The sequence below is a fragment of the Thermobia domestica genome, chromosome 7 (assembly GCF_964235325.1).
Source record: "Thermobia domestica chromosome 7, izTheDome1.hap1.1, whole genome shotgun sequence".
NCBI lineage: Eukaryota > Metazoa > Arthropoda > Insecta > Zygentoma > Lepismatidae > Thermobia > Thermobia domestica.
Genome location: NC_137460.1, coordinates 25,262,270 through 25,286,740, shown reverse-complemented (window position 1 = coordinate 25,286,740; position 24,471 = coordinate 25,262,270). Strand labels below are relative to the sequence as shown.

The 24,471-nt window shown below is 38.4% G+C and overlaps 1 protein-coding gene across 1 annotated transcript in view; it reads right to left on the bottom strand.

Moving 5' to 3' along the window:
* Positions 1–24,471, bottom strand: part of LOC145689926 (ATP-dependent DNA helicase DDX31) — a 379,619-nt gene that overhangs the window by 173,096 nt on the left and 182,052 nt on the right. The window contains exon 12 of the mRNA XM_081764280.1: positions 19,472–19,637. Coding sequence (XP_081620406.1) covers positions 19,472–19,637 — 166 coding nt within the window. The remainder of the gene's footprint in view (positions 1–19,471; positions 19,638–24,471) is intronic.

Below are 24,471 nucleotides of genomic sequence, written 5' to 3'. Positions count from 1 at the left end.
GATGTCCCCATGCCGGTAGGCATTCAGGGACCCTCTTACGCGGACTAATAGTCCCACTGATGCTCAACTAAAGACACCCCAGGCCATAACAGCACCGTACCAACGTGACATGTGGGATACATGGCTTCATGCTATTATCGCCAGATTCGGATTCTCCACATTGGCGATGCAAGCAGCATCACAACTCATTACCCATTCCATTCTATTGTTTATGCGGCTCTTGAAGCCAGGCGATGCAGGGAATGTTGAGCTGTTCGTGCACTGACACTTCGGATCGAACAATTATTCAGCTGGAATATGATTTGCTACAGGATCTGCCCCCTGTTGGTCCATACGATACGACTCGGCCCGTACAATCCACATTTATTGAGGGTGCACTTAACCTGTGTACTGTGTCCAGTTCCCGAATGTTTTCCCTACATTTGCATGATCTCGACACATGCTTGCAAACTGTGGTACGCAAGAACCCCACTTGATGCGCAATTTCTGGAATGGAGTGCCCCACTCATAAAGACCAACAATCTGCCATGAAGACCAACAATCTGCCATCGGTTGAACACGTCTAAGTCCCATGATTTTTCCATTCCGCTTGTCACGACTACCGCACCTTGCAGTCACAGGTACTGCCGATTTATACCTCTCATTTACGGACAAATCATGTTCCATCTCTGTCAGTTATTCAGAAGTTTCACTGTACTAATATATGAACTATGCGCAGAAGATTTAGTCTGCAATTTGCTTGCAACGCCAGTTTTTGGAAATGAGGTTTCCAGGCACGATATTTTATACCGTTAAGTTGACCAGCTCCTGGGGAACCGAAGATAACCAGCGTTTTAGATAACCAAAGAAAGTTTTGACGGTATACATAGCTCCCTGGCCACGAGCAAAATTAAATAAATATTAATAATATTTCGCTTCATTTTGCCACCTTCATGACAGGATTTTTTTAAAATAACGTTATTTATATTTTAAAAATGTAAATATTTATTATGGAAAAACTACTAATTTTACTACGTGGTTAAAACACTGACTGTCAAAGAGGGAGTGAAAGAAGGTCAATTTTCTATTTGAATGTTTCAACATCCCAAGGGTAAATTTCGTTTCTGACAAGTGGTTACATCTACTATGAGTACTTTCGATTTCAGTATTGGATTGAATACGAATTAAACTGATTCAGCGTGCCAAGAAGAGGATCCAACTCCGACCTCACCCATCCATTGCGACTGGGAGTGGTAGCTCCATCACTCCCGGTTCAAATATTGAATAGCCACAATTTGGAAGTTCACAATATAAAATGAAATTTGCTTGTTTTCAGTCTTCGTTTGAATGTGCGGAAAGAGTCAAGGGAAGGAATATAAATGGTTCTCAAATTGTAACACGAAGAGCACAAGTGATTCTCGAGGTCTGCCATTGTGATCCTCTTAGATTGAACATTAGTCAAAAAAAAAAAAGGACAGAAAAAGACAAGGTAACCAAAAATGTTCTTACAGTTTTTGATGCCCCATTAATCATGCGCTAACAGAAAAAAAAAAAAAAACGAAATTACGTACGTGCCTGCCAAGTGATCGGGAGTTAGTTTGACCATCGATCTTCAGAAACGTTGCGCATACACAGCAGTCATAGTTTATGCAGTATCAAAGAGAAATGAAGGTATCGAAACAACCTGTTTGCGTGTGTTTGCTGTATGACTTTAAAGTGGGTGTGTCAGCTGCCGCATATGCCAGGTATTTGGGGAGAATGCCGCGAACGAAAACACCGCCAGGCATTGGTTCCATATATTTCGTTCCGGAGATGTGAGCCTTTCGGATGAACCTTGCAGTGAACGATCACACATGTTGGGTGCCGAGGTTCTGAAGGCAGCCATTGAGGATGGCAATGATCAAACGTCTGATGAACTTGCAGAAGGGTTTCATGTTTCCGCTGAAACAATCAGACTGGAACTGTATGGGATAGGGAAATCATACAAGTTAAGCAAGTGGATACCCTACACATTGTCGGCAGCTAACAAGCAACAACGAATGACACAGTCCTTGATCTCTTGGGCACCTAAACACATCCGTCTTTGATTGTTTACTCACTGGTAACGACAAATATGTACTCTATAACACTTCCAAGCGTACCAGACATCGGTTGTAGCCACGTGACTATGTTCCTCACACCTCAAGATCATCTCTGCACTCACGAAAGATTATGCTCTCTGTATAGTGGAACTGTCGGCAAGTGGTGCATTACGAGCTCTTTGCAACTGGTCAGACTATCACTGGTGACGTCTACTCTCAGCAGTTGCAAAGGGTGCACCATGCATTACGGCAAAGAAGACGCATTGGTGAATCGCGATGGTGTGCTGTTCCTGCACAATGCCAAGCCACATGTAGCAAAGAGGATCCGGGAGACCCTTCAGCAACTTGGCTGGGAGACACTATGACATGCACCATATCCACCAGACCTTGCGCCAACAGATTACCACCTGTTTCATTCCTTTAACACCCACCTCCGTGGGATATCCTTCGCAACTGAGGGGGACCTGTGGAACGCACTCATGGAGTTCTTTGCATCCACGACCGCCGAATATTATCTCCACGGTATTGTGTAACTGCAGGAACGTTGGTAAAAGTGTTGTACGCTGATCGAGATTACTTCGAAACCTAAAGATATGTACCGTCCATTATATTACTCTTTGTTTATCACTGTTCTACAACGACAAGAACTGTTTTGGTTAATTGTAAAATACAAGAGAAGTATACGTACATTATAGTTGAATATCTCAAACAGGTATGATATAATTATACATATTCCAGTAGCTTAAACAGATGTACCAGCATATATAATCATGTTTTACTGCGTACAATATTTTTCATCTCTTTCTCTCCCTGCGATCTATTCCTCTTTGTCTTTGATATTGAACGCAAGTGAATAACACAAACAGTATTCTATGGTTTTGCGACCAAAATCTGACGAAGAAAAAAAAATTCCTTTGCAGAGTTCGCATTTGAGAAACCTCGTCTAATCTAGATTCTAGGATACGAAGAGAACATTTATACAAGTTATCAACGTTGTACACCTGAGAGTTTGGTAGATCTGGCAAACGATTAAAAAAAAAAAAAATTATTCATGGTCTCCCATTCCCCTCTTATAATACGCAATTCCCGAAACCTCGTCTTATTTACACCTAGAGTGGGAGGAAAGCATTTATAAAAAATGTCAAGGTTCTACGTCTAATAGTTTTTGAGTTTGGCGAATATCAAAAAAAATATTTAAGCTTCCATTCTCCGTTAGGACACGAATTTCGCAAAAGTTTTCGTTATTTCCACAACATTTCAAGGTTCTATGCATAACACAAGGGAGGATCAGAAACTAAGGTTACAAGGACTATATTTCTGCAGTTTTATCTGCTCTAGAAGGATGAGGAGTGTGCGGTAATTCTAATACATGGAGTTGGTAACTGTACAAGGTTGCAGCCATCCACCACCTACGACGCTAAGGCCTGTGACAAAACATCTTGGCATTTCAGCTAAACGAATAAAACGCAAGCTTTGGCGTGACATTGCCAAGTGGTAAAGGGGTGTGGCTATGGGTAAGCAGACAAACTACAGCGCGATCAGGTGACAGGGGATAGACGTGGATGTGTGCAAAATAAACGTGGCAATACCGCTGGCCTCTCATTTGCTAGCAGCATTAAAAGGGAACTTGGAGCGCCGCCTTCAAATGCCAAGATGTTTGTCACGCCGTTTAGTTGTAGGTAAACACAAATGGCGACTCGTTTGGAAAAGTGGTCTCACGTAGAAGTCCCCTCAGTTATTTGATTTCTGTGAGCGAAACATGTAACCACGGCTGACATTCACCGGCAGCTGGCAAATGTTTACGGGAAGACTGTAATGTCTCGTCAGCATGTCGCAGAATGGTGTCAAAAGTTTGCGGCTGGTAGAGAAAGCGTCACCGACGAGAAGCGTAGTGGCCGACAACAGCACGGCATCAACAGATTTGAACACAGGTCGCGTGAAGGAGCTGATTAGGAACAACAAACAGGAGGATCACGTTACGGCATCTGATGGCAAAAGTGGGAATGTCGTTTGAAAGTACCCAGGAGGCTGTCGCTTCGCTTCAGACAAGGAGATGAAACACTTCGTGCCAACGTGGCTAAACACGCAAGGACAGGATTTTTACCAGGAAAGAATCTTCAAACTCATCCCACGATGCGATAAGTGCCTCAACCGATATGGAGACTATGTCGAAAACTTACCTAATGTATGTACTATGTGTTGGCTATATTGGTTGCATGAAATAATACATACACGTTTCACTGCAGGTTTTGTAACTTTACTTTCTGATCACCCCTCGTACGTTCAGAGATTGATGATAAACGAATCAGTAAGTCAGTCAGTCAGTAGACTTGAGTCTTCAATTATTTAAAAAGGAATATGTTTCTTTTCTCTATTAATACCAACAGAAAAGGAAAATAATTTTCACGGAGTATAATCCAGTCTTTGTTAGTTAGCAATACTGACTCAGAATTTCTGACAATCTCTCTTTTTTCTTTGCATGCATATAAGTTTAATGTATTCATACATCCAATGATTGCAGGCAACATAAGAAAGATGAATAAATAGGCGGTGTTTTTCATCACACGGCTGCAATCATACGGTTTAAAAGTGTAAAACGGATATTTCGGTCAAAAACCTTTTTCCTCCTCCTGTACTCAGCTACTTCAAACAAACATAACAAACAGAGCTGTAAAGATTATTCAGAATTATTGTACAGGAAGTAATTCTCGTATCCTTCGCTTAAGCAACTCAAAGTATCTTTGCATCTGTTTATTAAAGAATGGACTTGTATGGAAATGCCAAGTTGTTATACACAAAGATTGTTTTCAAAGATGTATTTTTGCCAACTTTTTTGTCACGAAAGGAGCGAAGTATTATCTTTACAAGAGAAACTTCTAAAATAAGAATTTTCCGAGATGTCTTGTCACTTTTTTTTAAAAAAATCACATATTCAACTGACGTTTACGATAGCGATGCCATCGTGGGAATCTCATTTTAACTTCTTCTATTGTGTCGTGTTAACACATCTTAAAATTTCTGCATATTTACACTATGTATGTTTGATGGCCTGCTTTTAACGCCATTTTCCTTCCTGTCTTTTCTTCCTCAGTCAAAATATCTAAACACGCACAATAAGTAGAACCGAACAATTATTTTCTTTAAGAAATAACGGCATATACGAGGGTTATACAATGTTTTAAGTAAAGTCCTATTTGGAACTTAAAATAAGTAACCAGTGTAAGTCCCTTTTGTAATTTAAAACAAAAAAAAGTAACTAGTGTAAGACCCTTTTGGAATTTAAAACAAAATAAGTAACTAGTGTAAGTCCCTTTTGGAATTTAAAACAAAACAAATAACCAGTGTAAGTCCCTTTTGGAATTTAAAACAAAATAAGTAACTAGTGTAAGTCCCTTTCGGAATTTAAAACAAAACAAGTAACCAGTGTAAGTCCCTTTTGTAATTTAAAACAAAATAAGTAACTAGTGTAAGTCCCTTTTGGAATTTAAAACAAAACTAATAAACAGTGTTATAGCAAATAACAGCGTCACTTGTACACCACGTGAAGGAGTTTGGTTTTTATTGCGTGACATTTTGTCAATTAATATTGAAACAGGAAGTGGTAGTAGATTTCTGTAACTTCCGGTTTTAGTAGAGAGTTAAGGATGGTGATGAAATGTAGCCTTTGGACGCGTAATCGATTGCAGGAAACCGATTCATGTTATCAGTAATCTTTTTTGCTCTATGGTGATCAACATTAAAACCGGAAATGGCTGATTTCTACAACTTCCGGCTTGAATATCAACTCAAAAAACGAACTCGATTCCTAACTTTTGACCCTTCTACATCCTGGCCAAAATTGATGGTTGTCCACGAAGTAGTTCTTTTGTCTCCCGGGCGCAGGAGCGGATTCAGTAGGACGATCCGGGCAATCTCCCCCCCCCCCCAGAAGAGGAATCTTTCTTATTTTATATATACTGTAAATAAAACCCATCCCAGAGTTGGGAGCTCTTAAAAGTAGCTCTAAGTAGCAGTATTACAATCCACCGCCCCAGAAGTCCATCCTGGATCCGCCCCTGCCCGGGCGGATGGACAAACGGACGAACAGGTAAATATATAAAGTAGTTTGGACAGACACATGGGCGGACAGAGTAAATATATAAAGGAGTTTGGACGGACACATGGACAGACAGGATAAATATATAAAGTAGTTTGGACGGACACATGAACATACACGGTAAATATATAAAGGAGTTTGGACGGACACATGGACAGACAGGATAAATATATAAAGTAGTTTGGACGGACACATAAACAGACACGGTAAATATATAAAGGAGTTTGGATGGACACATGGACAGACGGTAAATTTATAAACGAGTTTGGGCGGAAAAAGGACAGACAGGGTAAATATATAAAGTAGTTTGGACGGACACATGAACAGACACGGTAAATATATAAAGGAGTTTGGACGGACACATGGACAGACAGGATAAATATATAAAGTAGTTTGGACGGACACATGAACAGACACGGTAAATATATAAAGGAGTTTGGACGGACACATGGACAGACAGGATAAATATATAAAGTAGTTTGGACGGACACATGAACAGACACGGTAAATATATAAAGGAGTTTGGATGGACACATGGACAGACGGTAAATTTATAAAAGAATTTGGGCGGAAAAAGGACAGACAGGGTAAATATGTAAAGGAGCTTGAATGGACACATTGACAGACAGGTAAATATATAAAAGGGTTTTGGCAAAACAAACTCCTTTAAAAACATTTATTTCCTGAAATTTTATGACATTCTCCATTTTTCTACGTAATTTCCTTCCTCGTTTAAACATTTTTGCAAACGAAATGAGTTTTCGGATAGCCTCCTCACAAAGATCTGCTGCCTGATGATTAGATTAGGGTCTACCAGTTACTTACGGCCATTTTGACTTCTTCAGCAATCTAAACGATTGATGTCTACGAAGGTTTTCAGACGGCCGAAGAAGTAGTAGTCGCTAGGCACAAGATCTGGACTGTATGATGGATGACTGAATTCATCTCAGCCTAAAAATCTGATCAGGTCTTGATTTTGAGCTGCAACATCGTTCCCCCGACATTGCTTGCACAATTTGATCAATTGCTGTACTTTCCTGTCACTCACTAGATTGTTGCATACATCTCTCTCTCTCTCTCTCACACACACACACACACACACATATATATATATATATATATATATATATATATATATATATATATATATATATATATATATAGGGTGTCCGGTGAGGAAAGTCAAAGATTTTGGGAGGTGATAGGGGAGGTCATTCTAAGCAAAAATACTTATGTGAATATAGGGTCTAATCCCCCCTCGTTTCGGAGATAGGGGTGGGGGTAACGTTTTTGCCTCTTGTACTTGCCGATTTTCGTTTCCAACATTCTAGCACACCCTGTACTTGGGGATATGTTACATATTATATCTCATTTGAAAGCTAATGAAACAGGGTTGCAGATGGTATAAAGACTGTCCCAGTACTGCATACAAGAGGGAAATAACGGAGGGAAATTTTTCGAATTTCCCTATAAAAGTCCCTTTTTAAAAAACAATTTTGCACTGTTCTTGAGCGGAAACACTGTCGTTAGAGAAACAGTATCTGATTAGGCGAAAATGGTACTGTATACCAAAGATCCAGGTGAGGTGTCAAGTTTTTAGCTTCATTAGAAACCGTAAAAAGGACATCCTTCCTAACTCCTTACTTTAATACCATAAGAATGTTCCAACTTTCCATAGATAACAATGGTTACGAATATTAATAAACGAATGTTTTTATGTAAAATTGGAAATACAATACTCCCTAACATACGAGAGCTCTACATTTCTTTGCGAGAACACTAATTACAGTTCTGAAGAACAGAGGCAGTGAGACAAAAACTCACTTGAATTAAAGTTTTCGCATAACATACTACACCAGAATATCCATTGCAACAGGATTGTCGAAATCATAAATAAATACTTCTAATAAGAAACAATAAGTACTTCTAACAGATAGAGACGTAATCATACTAGCTTCAACCTTCAACGTAATTATTTTGCACGTGCAGCAAATGTTTAAAGATATCACCATGCTCCTCAATGCTCTTTGCAGTGCGCATCAGTACATGCAGTATTGCCCGATGGATGTATTCTCGGCGCTCTTTACGGTATTGAATGACTGTAGAATGGTCTGAATGAACTCTTCTCGTGAGTTGGTCTTTCGTCTGTATACAACGTCCTTCAACCATCCCCACAACCAAAAGGTGTAAGATCCTGGAAGCGGGACGGCCAGTGAATAATCGACCTCCGCACTCCGCGACCCATCCACCGATGAGGAAACTTAGAGTCAAGATATTGGTGTCGTATGAGAGGAAGCCTTGTCGTGCTGGAAGTACATGGAAGCCCAAGTTTGAAGTCACATCTTCCAGTAGTACTAGTAATTCATGGAAATGGGACGGCCAGTGAATAATCGACCTCCGCACTCCGCGACCCATCCACCGATGAGGAAACTTAGAGTCAAGATATTGGTGTCGTATGAGAGGAAGCCTTGTCGTGCTGGAAGTACATGGAAGCCCAAGTTTGAAGTCACATCTTCCAGTAGTACTAGTAATTCATGGCGCATAAAATGAAAATAATAGTCACCGGTCAAACGCTGGGGCAGAAAAAAGGGATCTGATCACAGATAATCCCCGCCCAAACATTTACAGAAAATCGTTCCTGATATTATCTTACTGTGATTGCCTAGGATTTTCGATACTCTAACGATGCCAGTTGCAGGTGTTGTTTGTCCCATTCCTGGTGAAAGTGTCTTAATAGGTGAACATGATTGGCAAAACATTAGGATGCTCCTGTACCTATTGGGAGAAACCAACGCGTATTTCACTGTCTCCTGGACGGAGATGTTGCACTCTTTGGACATGGAACGGATAAAGCCCTTCTCCTCGCAGTACGTCATATACATACGTACGTAGAAGTTCAAGTTGATTAGAAAGTCTCCTAATGCTGGTGGTTGGACTTCGCTGTACACCCTGAACAACGTTGTCTTCTTGTTGAGGAGTGTATTTTGAGGCTCGTTCAGATGTTAGCTTCACACTGGGAAGCTCAGCTGTTTCCCGCGGTTTAGTATACACGTGTGTAAAGACCCATGCAGCAGGGACTCTGCAGCGAGGAAATCTTCGCTTGTATTCTTCCTCCGCACCTTTGGTATTACCATCACAAAACCCGTAGACATACATCATATCTGCATATTCAACGTGGGTGTATTGGGAAGGCATTCTACTACAACACCGTCGAACTTCTTTCACAGTCTACACACAAACACTTTGCACTTCCTCACGGTATCGAAACACCTGCTATCACTTGCACATACGAGACACAAAATAACTAATAAAGGGCCCTTTCAAGTTAAAGAGTTGCGGTGCACCGCTTATAGTAGAAAAAAGTACAAAAACATTTCGGGGAAATCGGGCATAACAGTGACACGTGAGTTGGGTGTACGTAAGACAAGCAAAATGTTCGTGTACATTAAAGTAATTATTTATGATTTCGACAACCCTATGACAAGTTCTGGTGTAGTATGTTCTACGAAAACTTAAATTCAAGTGAGTTTTGTTTCACTGTCATTTGTTGTTTAGAAGTGTAATTAGTGTTCCCGCATAGAAATGTAGAGCTCTCGTATGTTAGGGAATAGTATTGTATTTCCAATTTTGCACAAAAATATTCGTTTATTAATATTCATAACCATTGTCATCTATGGAAAGTTGGAACATTGTTATGTTATTAAAGTGAGGAGTTAAGAAGGACTTTTTTTGGAAGGGGGGACTTCTAATGAAACTAAAAACTTGACATCTCACCTGTATCTTTGGTATACAGTACCATTCTCGTCTAATCAGAAACTGTTTTTCTAACAACAGTGTTTCCACTCAAGAACAGTACAAAATTGTTTTAAAAAAGGCAATTTTATAAGAAAATTCGAAAATTTCCCTCCGTTACTTCTCTCTTGTATGCAGTACTGGGACAATCTGTATACCATCTGCAAGCCTGTTTCATTAGCTTTCAAACGAGATATAATATGTAACATAACCCCAAGAATAGGGTGTGCTAGAATGTTTCAAACGAAAATCGGCAAGCGCAAAAGACAAAAAGTTATCCCCACCCCTATCTTCGAAACGAGGGGGGATAGACCCTATGTTCACATAAGCATTTTTGCTTAGAATGACCTCCCCTATCACCTCCCAAAATCTTTGACTTTCCTCACCGGACACCCTATATATATAGCGATGACTATTCTTAGATGCCATGTTTCTTACTTTTAGAAATAGGATGATGGAATGTGTTTAACAGTCGGCGGACCCCTCCATTTTCTTAGACATGTTGACCTCTCACTACGAAGCGTATAAATAACGCCATTAATGCAAATAGCGTCCGATTGTACGCAAGGGGTGCGGGGAGTCTGAGCGCGCACATTCTCAAGGGTGCACAAATTTCCAAACGATATTCACGAAACCCTCGTATATTTTAAATAAGTCTTGTATGTCTTGAATCACCCGACCGATCTCGGTCAAATTCTCAATATAGATGAGGTTCGGGCCTAGGATGTTTTTTTATCATTTCACTTTGACGGCGTAACTTAGGGAAGGGGGAAAGAAATTTTTTTAAAAATCGTCGAAAATGACCGATATTAGTGTCAAATCCATAGTTTTCTAGGTAGTTGAGATGAAAAGTAACACTTCCGATGTAGTTTAAATCCAAATTCAAACCATTATGTTCAAAATGAAACATATTTTCCCGTGCGAATAACGGGTATTCTGCTAGTACCTTATAAGAAAAAGACTATTCACGTCTACTGTAAATGTTTAGATATCCTAAGTGAGGAACAGGATGGAAAATTAGAAGGAAACATGCTATAAATATGCACAACTTTTAATTGACCAATCCCTGCAAGTACATAACGAAACAATCTCTATTAGTAACACGCGTGCTGTGAAGTTATTTTCTGATTCGAACTTCCACGTGGAAAACAAAAACTAATTTTCTGCATGTTGATTCATTATCAACTTTCGATTAGTCACGATTTTTAATCAAGAGACGCTACGAACAACTTACATAAATAAGTTATTATAAGCTTTCCTCCACAGAACACAGGAAATTTATAATGAGAAATAAGTCAAGCCAAGAACTGTAAGTTGTTACATTTTATATGTTTAAAAATCACATTGCGTGCACAAAACGCAGTTTATCTAGTAATCTAATTTCTTTCTGCCTAATACTGCCACTGTATATTTTTTAAATTTGCCTCATTTTAAAAGGAAAGGATTAAGATATATCTTCTGCAAAAATGGAAGATATATTTATTATGACATGATAAAAAGTTAAATGATATAGATCATTTTTTTTTTTTTCATACTAACTTCCTGCTTTTAGAGTTTTCCGAAGACTAAAACTCAAGGACACTGTACTTCTCAGAATTTCTTCACAAAAATTCTCACTTTATCTTTTCAAACGAAGTGAAATACATTGCACAATGGACACGCTATGCAGCGTATAGGAGATGATGATAAAAAAAATTATTTAAATGAAATTTTAATTAAAACACTAAACAACTTGTTCAGTGACAAACATTCAACCATGTGCAGTCAACATATTCAGCCAAAAATTTACGACACGGAATGTTAAGTCCCCAACCATGTCAACTATCGGAGCAATAAAACGAGTCAAGGATTAAATGAACTTTAACCCACAGATTTGCCTTTCAGGCTAAAGGAGACGAATGACCAGCGACGCAACTAGGCTAGTTGACGCCCAGGGCAAGAACTCGCCTTGGAGCCCTGCCCTGACCAACGAAACTAAAACCTCCCCGACCACACCCGATATTGGCATCACACAGTAATTCTCCTATTCCATTTTTCCTTCAAATGGTAAAGCTTGATTTTAAAACTGCAGTACATAATTTAATTTTTAGTACAAGATAAAACACCAAACTAATTAGTATTTAATTGCCAAATAATCTAAGAGTAGCATGCTTGATATATTCTTATAGTTTTATCATAATAACTGCAAATCATTACAATGTTTTTGGAATTATATCGGAATATGCACATATGTAGAATGAATCAACAGTCTGTTGCTTTAGAACAGAATATTTAATTATGACAAACACTCTAGTTTTCATCTCAAGTATTATACTCGGACATTTTGCAAAGCTCTTAAATCGGTGTAAGTTAAATGAAAACACAAAAACCTGGAACTAACATTTAACTTTGCGGTCTCTTTTGGCTGTAAAGAGTTTTACAATGTCCTCAAAAGATGGCTTTGAAGCTAACTTATGCTCTATGAAAATGATCCTGAGGTGGTTGTTGTTCTGTTAGGTTCCTGGAGTAATTTTTAATGATCTTTAGTTTGCTAAAACTCGTTTCCTTGCATTATAGTGAAAACAAATATTTGTCCAGTTTTGCGGGGCGCTCGGGGCACAAGCTCCGTTTGCCTTCCTAGTTACGTCACTGCGAATGAGTAATGAAAGTGAATTGCACTTGTATGGGGTCGAACCAGGAATCCCGCGCACTCTGCCACTGAGCCACCGTTGTCCCCCACAGTCAACGATGTCAATTTGCTGTGCGATTCTGCAGAAGTTACGATTATTACCAAAATCGAGAATCAAACCAAGATTTGTTATTTCTCGAAATATCATCTGCTGTACAGTCCGCAGCAAAAAAGCCTCCAACATGAGCATGTAAGTTTATTGTGAAACTACACCTAACAGCCCAGGTAATCAACATAACGTCTAAGTGGCACGAATCACGCTAGGAGAAACCTCGGCGTCCTACCCTGCACACTCATTTTGGAGCAAAAGACTTCGTCGTTTCACAATAAACTGACATGCTTATATAGCAGGTTTTTTGCTGCGGACTGTACAAGGATATGTATCCACTTGAACCGAATGGGAATTCGAATCTCCTAGCATGTGTAAGTGATCTGCAATCATTCCACTGCTTCTAACCTATGAGTTACGAAAACTGACGAAAAGATGTGAATGCGAATTATCACAACATGCTGAAGGATTATTGCAAATAGTGCGTTGTTTGCATTGGAACAAATACAGCTTTGAGGTCCTGAAACGCTTATAAAAGAAGTGTTTGGAAAACAAAACTTTTTTCGAGTTACGAGATTATACGTGAAAATACAAATGGATTAATACTATCAGCTGTTGACAAGTTTCATGATTTAGTGTCAAAGATTGTCATCAGATTCTGATCAAATTTACACGGAATCTAAGAGACCTTATACTCTTTGAAAGAAGAAGAATCAAAATTAGTATATCTATGTTAAAGTTATGCGTGAATATACATACAATGTAGTCGGTTAACTGAGGTATTAACATTGTCATCCGTTGAGGAGTTTTACGGCCTAGCTCGGAAGACTGTTATTCTCATCTCGTAAAGTTTTGTAGAAATCTCGGCTCGTCTCAATTCTAGAAGAATTTTTTCTCGTCACGTCTCGCCTCTCGAAAATCTTTACTTGTCTCGTTTCATTTTGTAAATTTGTGTCACAAAATTCTGCACTAATTTTATTCTTAATTTTATCTAGAACAGGGTTTCTCAACCTCTCCCATCGGGGTACCATCAAAGCATATTACTAATCAATACTACCATATGTCGTACGGGTGTCGTCCCATGTGCGACATTCCTACTTGCGACAGGAACTGTTAACTGTCCTATGAGCGACCGATTCGATCTGTTAACTGCTCTATGAGTCACCGATTCGTTCATACCAAGATAATAGAAGGAGATAAGGTTCCCTCTTCTTTAATTTCTTTCGCGCTAGTGTGATTTAGAACCAAACAAAATATACTATGAAAAATTTACGTTCCTAGACTCTCATTTCTTCCAGCCGTTTCACAATTATAATGAGCATTAATTGTAACAATTAACAATTTTTAAAAAAACCTTAATGAGATACCTACAGGAAAAACTTCAGTCCCTTCCCTTACTTTACATACCTTTACAAATAAACAACATGTGGACATAAACAATTTCTTAACAAACATCCTTAATAATTAATCAGATATAAAAATGAAACGAAATCTTTGAGTCCCACGGTTATGCCAATTAGGCTAAAGGAGACGGTGATCATGAGAAATGAATGAAATGGTGGAATGAAGAAAGTGGAAGCAAACGGGAGAAACCCGAGCAAAAGCGTCATTTAGGGAGGGACATGAGGGGCAATTGCCCCCCCCCCAAGAGTTTGAGGAACACATGTACTCCGTGAAAATCTTATGTCGGTGGTGTTCTTGTCCCCCCTAAGCTAAGTCTGAAATGACGCCCCTGAACCCGAGAAAACCCACGAGCATGTTGTTTGTTCACCACAAAGTGCACACGCCGGGAGCTGGAATCGAACCAGGGACCCCACGCACTAGAGGTAAACGCTCTACAACTGAGCCACCGCGCCCACCTAATCAGATATAAACTTCCAGTTCATTAGTCTTCCTTCTACTTTTTAAATTCTTCTTGCTTAATAATAAATTTCAGACGTAACTTTACCCATACAGTCATAAGTATAAAGCGGTCTTTAATAAGCATTGCATGCAAGCATTAATAACTTTTAAAGAATATTTTTCCTTAACTACCCGTCACACTTTATCCAGGCTTAGGACTGGCAACGTATTGGTCATAGCGTTGGCGTGTTTAAAAGTTGTGGAAAGCAGGATTTGTCAGAATAAATAGTCTCTCTAATACACATACACATGAGCAACTGTCTCTGTCATGCTTAGGAACTTATACTGAACAGTCCTCTGTCGAAAACACCTCTACATACACATATACCTATCCTATGCCACCTCCTTTCCTTGTCAAAATTATTAACTTATAGTAAGCAGTTTTTATCTAAAATGTATCTTGAACATACTGTACACTGTACAGTCAACTGCGCTCCCTATCACACTTAGAAAACCACGGTAGGTAGTCTTTGTCAAAATTATATGATATATACACACAGTTGTCCCAGTCACACTCATTAACATATGCTGACCAGTTCTGTCAAAATTATCACATACACACGGACAAAATATTACTGGAGCTTTTTGCACATACGCAAGTGACCGCAGACACTTCTTCACATCCAGTGTACGCTCGTATTCATCAAGAATGGAAGATATCCTATGGTCTAACAGTACATATGCCCTTTTCCTTCTTTTCCCCTCCAAATTCAGAACCCTTCTATCGTGCAAAAGATCGTTTTGCTGAGCTTCGTTCTTCAGAGCAGTTATTAGATGTATGAGGCTCGGATATGGTTTTCCTAGCAAAGCATTAAGCTTATGATTCCAGCCCTCCACTGCATTATTTGTTCTATGCCTCTTTCGATAACAGTTCCACATTTCAACGGTAATATGAGCATTCTCCAACCACGTATCAACAAAGTAGTCATAGAACTCCTGAAGCTTACCATTCATCGGGGAGCTTTCTTGAATAGAAAGCCGACCGTCATCAACATGTGCAGGTGGCAAATATGCCAAACCAGCACACATTCTTATGTGAAGTCTGACTTCGGCGTCTACCTTGTACTCCCTTACCAATCCGATATCTTGCACTTTTCTCCAAATGCACTGATTAAAATGGTAATTACAACCATTGACATCCACTGCCGGAAATACTGCCCTCAAACTTGAAACAGCTCTTGCTTCGAAGTCCATTACCACGAATTTTGGTTTCCACGAGGGTATAGAAGTACACAAATGCTCAAACAATTTACTGTATGTTTCTTTCCTCCTATTGGGTAAAAGAGCATACACTACAGGGATGACATTGGTCTCCTGCAGCGTGCTACCTACATCTACATGAATCGTATAAATTTGTGAAAATAATTTGCAACAGCTTCTAAATGTTCCATCCATGAAAAACGTGGTTCCTATCGACATAGCCTCCGTTCCTCTCGTCGTCGCAAAAGCTAAAATTCTATTATCCCTGCCATGATCAAAGAGAAGGAAACTTGAACTGTCACTCATTTTAGTAACAGTTTCTGGAATATAAATATCCTGTACGTTCTTTGGATCTCCTGTTAAACCTTGTGTAGTTTGTCTCAAGCGATAAAGGGTACTTTTAACTGAAGAGAACAACGGAAGTTCAGTAACAAAATCATATCCACGACCCATGGGACCCATTTCTTCACGATATATTGCTGACACAGACTGAGTATCATCTCGAGCACGTTTTTTCATATTTAACACACTCTTTCGAACCTCAATTGCAGCAACATCCGTCTTACAAATGTGGCTTGATGCCCTTAACACTACACCATCTTTCTCTAAAATACGACCACCACATTTCTCCGTTTTTTCTTTTAGGCATAACCAATTGATTGAATTGTCCTGGTTTATCCGATGAATGCGGTACTGATGACCACTGTAAATGGCAGACGGTTTTCCCTTCACAGTCTGCACAATTTCGATTTCCGCCATTTCTATTTTTTAAAAAAAGAAAGAACTAGGTAAGAAGAAGGAAATAACAAATCTGCAAGTATTAATTATAAATATATATCAGTAGCAAGAATACTAATCACTGGCGCAAATTCTGGGGGTATGAGGGGGACATGTCCTCTCCAATCTTGGAACTTGGGGGACTATCCTCCCAATAATCAGATTTGAAATGTATTTTGAGGGGTGAAGAAATGTGATGAATTGTGTCCGATTGAAACAAGGAAAGTGAGATGAAATTGATGTCCTCCCAGAGTAAGCCTCAAATCTGCCCGCCTACTAATCCTCCATAGAATTATTTTCAGCTTCATAAATGTTTTGAACATCACTTAAAAAAAAAAAAGTCTAACCCCCCCCCCAATGTTGAAGACAGATTTGCGCCCCTGATACTAATTATGTAATATTTAGAATCCACGCTTTAGTTGTAACATTATATATATAAATTTTTCTGCTAGCGGGTATGTTTCTCACTTCTTAAGTCATCCCTATGCAATTGAGAATGCACTGACCTATCGGTAAATATTTGTCCCAGAATGGGTCAACCTCGTATAGGTAGGCCTAGGAACCCTACTTGTGATTGTGATAGTTTATAGTTTGAAACCTGTTGGCCTATATATGGCTGCAAGAATGGAAAATAAACGATTTCACAAAAAGTTTAACCCTGAACAAATTCCGAAGACCCTGATTCTAATATTTGTGTTTGTTCTGTCAAAAAATATTTTCAAAAATTCTCTCTTCCTTGTTCTACGAGTCCACAATAAATTATTCTTAAAGGAATGTTATTTTGTTCAGTACCGAAACTTCAAAGGTCCCTGCAAAAAATCTCGCCCGCCCCCGCAAAAATTCTCCTCAGGGCTCCTTAGGTCTATAAACAATTCCTTATATTTCTTTCTAACACTGACATTCGATGTCTACCAATGAGTTACACAATGAATATACCTAGTACAAGTAACTAATAACACAACATTACATTGCTGTATTACCACTTCTCGTAAAAAAAAAAAAAAAAAAAAAAAAAAAAAAAAAAAAAGCTCCACTTGAATTTAATACGTGAGAATGTTCTTATTACATTAACAATCTTTTATACGTTCTTCCTAATATTATACTTTTTAATTAATTTTTATAAGTATACTGACTATATCAAGGGAAAAACTAACTAAATAATTAGGGTAGCTCCACCTCTGTCTATGATTCTAATGTAATTAAAAATTGCATGTTAAAATGATACGGAACATACGTTTAGCTTGGATATATTTGTGGCATAAGAAAGAAATCGAAAACAGGGTACTCACCACTTGAAGATATCAAAGAAATCTAAAAACACTTTATCCGAAGAAATTATTACACAAGTTCAAATCTCGCGCAGGACTCAACAGTTCACCCAGCTATAAGGGATTCTATCACATTGCTATACGATAAGCTTTTATGTATAAGTCAAAACAAGAGAGGAAGGCAAATTAAGCAATTAGTTTATGTTTTGGTAGCTTACAACAGGGAGGGAAGGTAATTTAAAGAGTTTGTTTACCTTTTGGATTGTTTAGAGTCAACCGCATTGTAATTGGTGGTCTTGGTTGGGAATAGCCAATAAGATAAAATTGATCACCGCATTGTAATTGGTGGTCTTGGTTGGGAATAGCCAATAAGATAAAATTGATCTCAAAAGCTGTCTTTTATTGTTAAAATGTTTTACTTTTTTTTTTTTTTTTTTTTTTTTGTAGTCTTAGGAAGTCTAAAAAGTAGATAATTGGCGAAACTGTTACAGGTTTAAGCTTTCCAAAATAAAATATATTGCTTTGCTTAGTGAGTAATTAGATTTGAATTAAATTAAATACAGAAAGCAGAGCTTTTGAAGAAAGGGGATATTACAATTGGATTTTCAATAATTAATTACATAGGAACATACTTTTCATGGAAATATCCCTGTTGTCTTCTCCTTATTTGATACACTTTATGTCCAATCTAACTCAAAATTAACGTGTTTTATTTGAACTCACAGTAAAGGGAAAATATATCTGACGAACAGTGTCACTGGCACGTAGATTTTTCATAACAAAGTTGTTCGGACGCTAATAACGCCAGAGGCAAACATGTTTTACGAGAGGGAATCATATCATCTTCCACCATCTCAATGTAAATGAATCGGTCGCTCATAGGACAGATAACAGTTCCTGTCGCTAATAGGACTGTCGCTTCTGGGAGTAATTCTGTCGTACGTGCCACCAACAGCGATTTGCGTACCACCAGTGGTACGCGTACCATAGGTTGAGAACCCTCTGATCTAGAAGTTATCAGAATCCTTTCGAGTCACGACAAGTTCATGAAAGGTGTGATATAACAACATTTAAGGTCAAGGGCGCCCATCAGGGGCGCCCCCTTTTTTTTTTTTTTTTTTTTTAGAGGAAATTGTGCTTCGGAAGATCGAAAACCCAATAGATATTTTAGAAGTTACCGCAAAATTTGAGACTACATTTCAAATGTCACTTATACTTGTTCCCCCTTGGAAACCACAACATGGGCACCCTTGTTTAAAGTATATTTATTAATGAAGTATAATGTGTAACGACTGGCGTACCTTTAATCACTGATAAATACTTTTCATTGTGTTCGTACAATTACTTTATCAATGTAAAGTAGTTTGAGATCTAAGAATTAGGAGAATTAGTGTTATTCACGCAAGACTCGTGGAACTTATCGTCTCATCTCTTTCAAAACGAGACGAGACCGAGCGGTTCTTCCGTACAATATGCGAGATCACTACCCACAACTCATCACCAACAGACCCAACTACATCTTTCCTTGCGAGAAAACAGTAGGAAGAAGAGTACGTATCAAATGACAACACAAACCGGGACACGTTCTTTTCTCTATTATTGCGTACACATAGTTTCATAAACATATTTTGAAAGTACACATAATAAGGAGTGTCTTACCTGGCTGTGCGTTCCCATTGGCGACGTCCAATTCCACCAATGGTGGTAGGCGGATCCCGAAGCGCGTGACACTTTGCGTGGTGGCCGAGGTGAATGCTCTTGAAATTGAATATCTGTCGGACTTCTTTCGGGTAGCTGGCGTAGAAACGGACAAACGACACGTACGCTGAAAGAAAAGGAAATTAATATACATATACTAACAGTCAGAAATGAAGGAAACAAAAATCGTCATCAAAACAATGATTAGAGGATCAGTTTCATTTTCTCCTTCCGTGTAGTGCATATGCACTACATGCACATGGTCTTTGGTTCGACTTCCAGTAAGCTTGTAGAATTTTTGGTATCATGTGGCATTGTGAAACAGTTGAGAACTTGCCTGAAAGCAGCGAGGTAGCGAACTTCAGTACGGACTACTAAACAGGGTTCAAATCACTTTTTTTTGTTTGTTTTTTTAATGACAGAAGGATACTGCCATATATTTAATGTCATACAACATATGGAGAAGGCATAGAAATTGAACAAGTTCTGTCGTTAGTAGCAACGTAAAACTATTTTATTAATAGATATGAAATTAATAAGATTATCTGTAACAAACTGAAACGTCAGGTAGAACTTAATGTAAGGAACTTGCTGCAGTTTTTTCGCTACAAGGTGGGGACATTTATAGCTACATGAGGTCGAGTCCGTTCCTACTCTGCAGCAAAATATTTGGTACGGAAGTCTCTTAAGCATGGTCCATTAATAACCATAAGAAATATAGTTACAAACCCTGGTACTCCTGTTTACATTCGATTTGGAAGTTTAATAACGTGTTATTATTCATTACAGTAGAACTTCTATTACACTCTGCGATATATTGGTATTATTTTTGTGTGTGTGTTTTCACAAACAACTTTCAGAGCACAAACAATCAAACAAATCGCGTTATTGTGTTTCTAGCAGTTATGTAAGAATATTTAACTTAACTTTTAATAGAGGGCAGTGGCGTATCAGAGGATCTGCAGAAGGTTGTAACCCCCTCCAAATAGATATTTGAACGGTGCGGAATTTTTGGCCTGGATGCGGTCCCTGAATTTATAGTGCGAGGCCCGACCAGAGTCCGAAAGGTCTTATTCTTCAGACCCGAGCCTTGCGATAATCAAATTAGTCCGAAATAAACCAGAATTACAGAAAATTAATAAATAACGCAAAATTGTTTTTATATACAGCAGTTAGACGTTTAATTTTGCAGGTTTGCTTTACAGGTTCTCCCGAAAGAACGGTTCTCCCGATAAATATCGTTGTACATTTACAAAGTTAGGCCCGAAAAGGCCCGAGAAATATAGTTCTATATTTAAAAATTTATAGTCTGAGCCCAGCCCGAAGTGATCTATGCTTTGTAGGCCCGAGTTCGGCCCGCGGGCTCAACCCGAGCCTGTGCAGACCTCTACCTCCAAATACGTCTTTCATATACTGGAACCATCCTGGAGAGAGGCTAGTTCACCACTTCGAAATATGCAGAAGGTATGAAGGAGTAAAGTCCAGAGAGAACGAAGAAGAAAACCAAGTTTCATATATATGGCTATTTATTAGGATCACGTAAGAGAGATTTATGTGACTGTAATGTCAGTACGTTGGTTTATGTGCGTACGACGAATATCCGTTACTTCACAAGATAGTCTGTCTTGAAGGAGAGATTTTTTTTTTTTTTAAATTTTTGTACGTCGCGAAAGATAGATAGATGGAGCCACTATCTCGATCGAGTTCGGTAATGGCGTCAATATGTTAACATCTTCACGGGTAACGATGGCAATCCATATCTTATTTTATACTATCGAAACAAATGTGTATGATGCTAGAAGTTAACCATTGCACTGTTATATGCCAGCAAACACCCTACAGCGACTGACATCTACCGGACTGAGTTGAAACTTCTAGGCTTGATCCTCTTTATTGGCTTTAGCGAAGTTTAATTTTATTTATTGAATTCAAAGGTAGACGTGTATGGCATTTCTAACCGAAGCTTGAAGAAATGATTGCATGAGGCATTGGGCCAGAATTGCATTATGAGTATGGGAGCATCCCGGATGAAATTCCCGGCTGTTATACATACTTTTCAGAATTTCCCAGAAAGATGCATCGTAAAAAAAAAAAAAAAAAAAAAAATCAGTTTAACGTCACACGATTATGCACTTTAGGCTAAGGAGAACGATTATTAAGGCAAGTGAATGATGATGGAAGAATTGGTGAAATGAGAAACTGGAAGGAAACGGAAGCACTCCGAGAAAACCCATGCACACGATGCTGTCTACCAGAATCTTACTTGATCGGGAATCGAACCAGGTACCCCCACACACCAGAGGTAAGCACTGTACCATTGAGCCACCGTGCCATACAATGCCACAAGATCATACAAGATAGCTAAAGGCGGTAAAAGTGCAAGTACTGTTTTCATTTTTACGTAAAGAAGTAAAACTATAACTGCGCTGACGCGTTCCAGCGAAATGAACGAATTACAGAGAGACGGAATATCGGGATCTTGTATTTGGAATCAACCTGGTGGAGACAAATATTTATGAGCAGAAAAAGACAGCGTCAGCGAAAGAATTGAATACACTGTATATATATATATATAAAAAAAAAAAACATAGGTAAATTTACAAAAAACGGTGGCAATCTGTTTGCCACCCCTCTTTTTAAATCAATTTACACCTATAAAGTAAAATTGCTAATATGAAATGGTGTAAAACTACATTTTTATCAAGAAAAATATCATACGTTCTTACAAATTTACTGTACATTTGTAAATTAACCCAGCAAATTTTGTAATTTAATCTAAGGAAATGTATATCAACTTACAAAATAAAGGGTAAATGATTTTACATTGATGTTTGGCAATTTAATTTTTAAAAAAATTCAGTGTACGTATTCTAAGAAACACAATAGGAAGAAATTACTATTATTAGACTTGCGACATATCCCCTCCTTCCCCCATCAAATATTTCTGCCTACGCCTATGGTAGAGGGACATGGATACTCATCGACAAAAAGATTGTAAGAAGTGGAAGCGAACAAAACTCCATTAAATGTATAGAAGTATTCTCTCCTCTCTGATGGCTACTTGTTCCGATGGATGCTTCGCTCTTTCTCTTACCCTCCAACCGATTCCATCATACATGTATGGAGGGAGCCACATACACACACACTTTCGATTTCCAATATACACATGACTCCACTACATTAAACTGCACTTTCCGTCGAGGGGCCAGTTTAACAAAAAGTGGTATGTAGCTCGTTTCACAGAAACAAACCACTGAAACTTCATCAACGTTCACGGAAGTACAACACGTACGTACTCTCATTTTAATAAGACAATTAACAAATGCTATTTATGAAGTTTATTGGCAAGAGTTAATATCATTAACATAATTGAATATTTGAACAGACAAGCTGGATGGACAACTGATATTTCAATAATGACTGACAGACTTCAAGTATTTTATTAACAGACTTCAAAAAAAGAAAGAAAAAAAAAAGGGAGGAGATTGTCAATTCAACACGTTTACATGTATGCTCTAGTCATGTTCACCCGTAACTTCAATATAGGTGCACAGATTTTGACTTTTCTTTAAGTTTGAAAGAGTATACCATCTTCCCGATAGCTCCATATAAATTTCTTTAGAATCTGGTAGAAATCTTTACAGCCAGATTATGAAACACCTCAATGGATGCTGGGTTAACTGCGGCAAGTAACATGTTTATAGTCAACCATACATTCTTTACCGTGATTATGGTTGCATAACGGCACAGGGGTTGTGCTGCAAACTTTCGGAACACTTTAATAGTATCTTATACTGCCTCTGTTGTTTGTAATATTTTAAACAAGTGGGTTACGAGTGTGAAGTCAATTCAGATTTTTTTTTAAAGAAAAAACTTTTTATAATTAAGGATTGTCGCACAGATGACACGGTGTGATAACTGAAGTCAGGCATGTTGGAGCTATGGACTAAAAACAAGAGAATTTAGTTTCACATTATGAAATTACAGAAGTTTTTCGAGTTATGCGAATTCAATATTTTCACTACTCCAGCTCGAACATTCATTTCCTTGACTCCTGATGTAATACTTATTAATCAGAGTACAATGTCTTGAACACTTCAAATATTATTAATAATATTAATTAATCGTTTTCTGATACTAAGTAATAATGGAGTGGTTTTAGAACATAGATTATGAAAAATGTAACAAAGTACTATTTGGGCTCAGTGGCATCTTTTACGTTCTACACGATCAGGTTCTCTTATTAAAATTTGATGATTCGTCATTTAAAAAAAAAAAAAAAACGTAAATTCTCTTTTCCGTGATTTTCACGTGTTTACATTCCGTTAAACCTTGTAGTACTATATCCCGTTACTATATCTTTCAATCCACTGCTTTGACACACAAAAACACACACAACAAGCGAGAAAGACAATTATAGTACTAGTAAGTAAGCAGATTAGTTAGAAGACAGGGAGAGGGCGAGAAAGATATTTATTAGAATAACATTACCAGCGTTACACACATTTCCCATGTGTATGATGATTCGTCGTCTTTAGGCCATACCGGGTCACTGGATAATGGGTTCATCCGGATCACTGACTAGTGGGTTACGGACTCACCAGGAAAAAGTGTGCGGAAAAGCCTTGTTCTATGTAATTGCATATCCAAGCTTTCTCTTTCACCTAGGGCCTTGGACATGGAGCATAAAAATAGACGTAAAAGCAATAACCATCTAGGGTGTATATACGAAACGGACTTCTGGGAAAAATAGCTCTCTTATGCTATTTAGAGCAGAAATAGTTTTTTTTTTTTTTAATGTTGCTGAACTCCCACTCTTCAAGAATCTAGAATCATACCATGAGTAGGAGTCCAGCGACTAGATACAATCCGGGGGTCACGCTGACTCAGTGGTAGAGAGTTCACCTCTGGTGCATGGGGTCCTTGGTTCGATCCCAGCTGGCCCCAAGTGGACTTTGTGG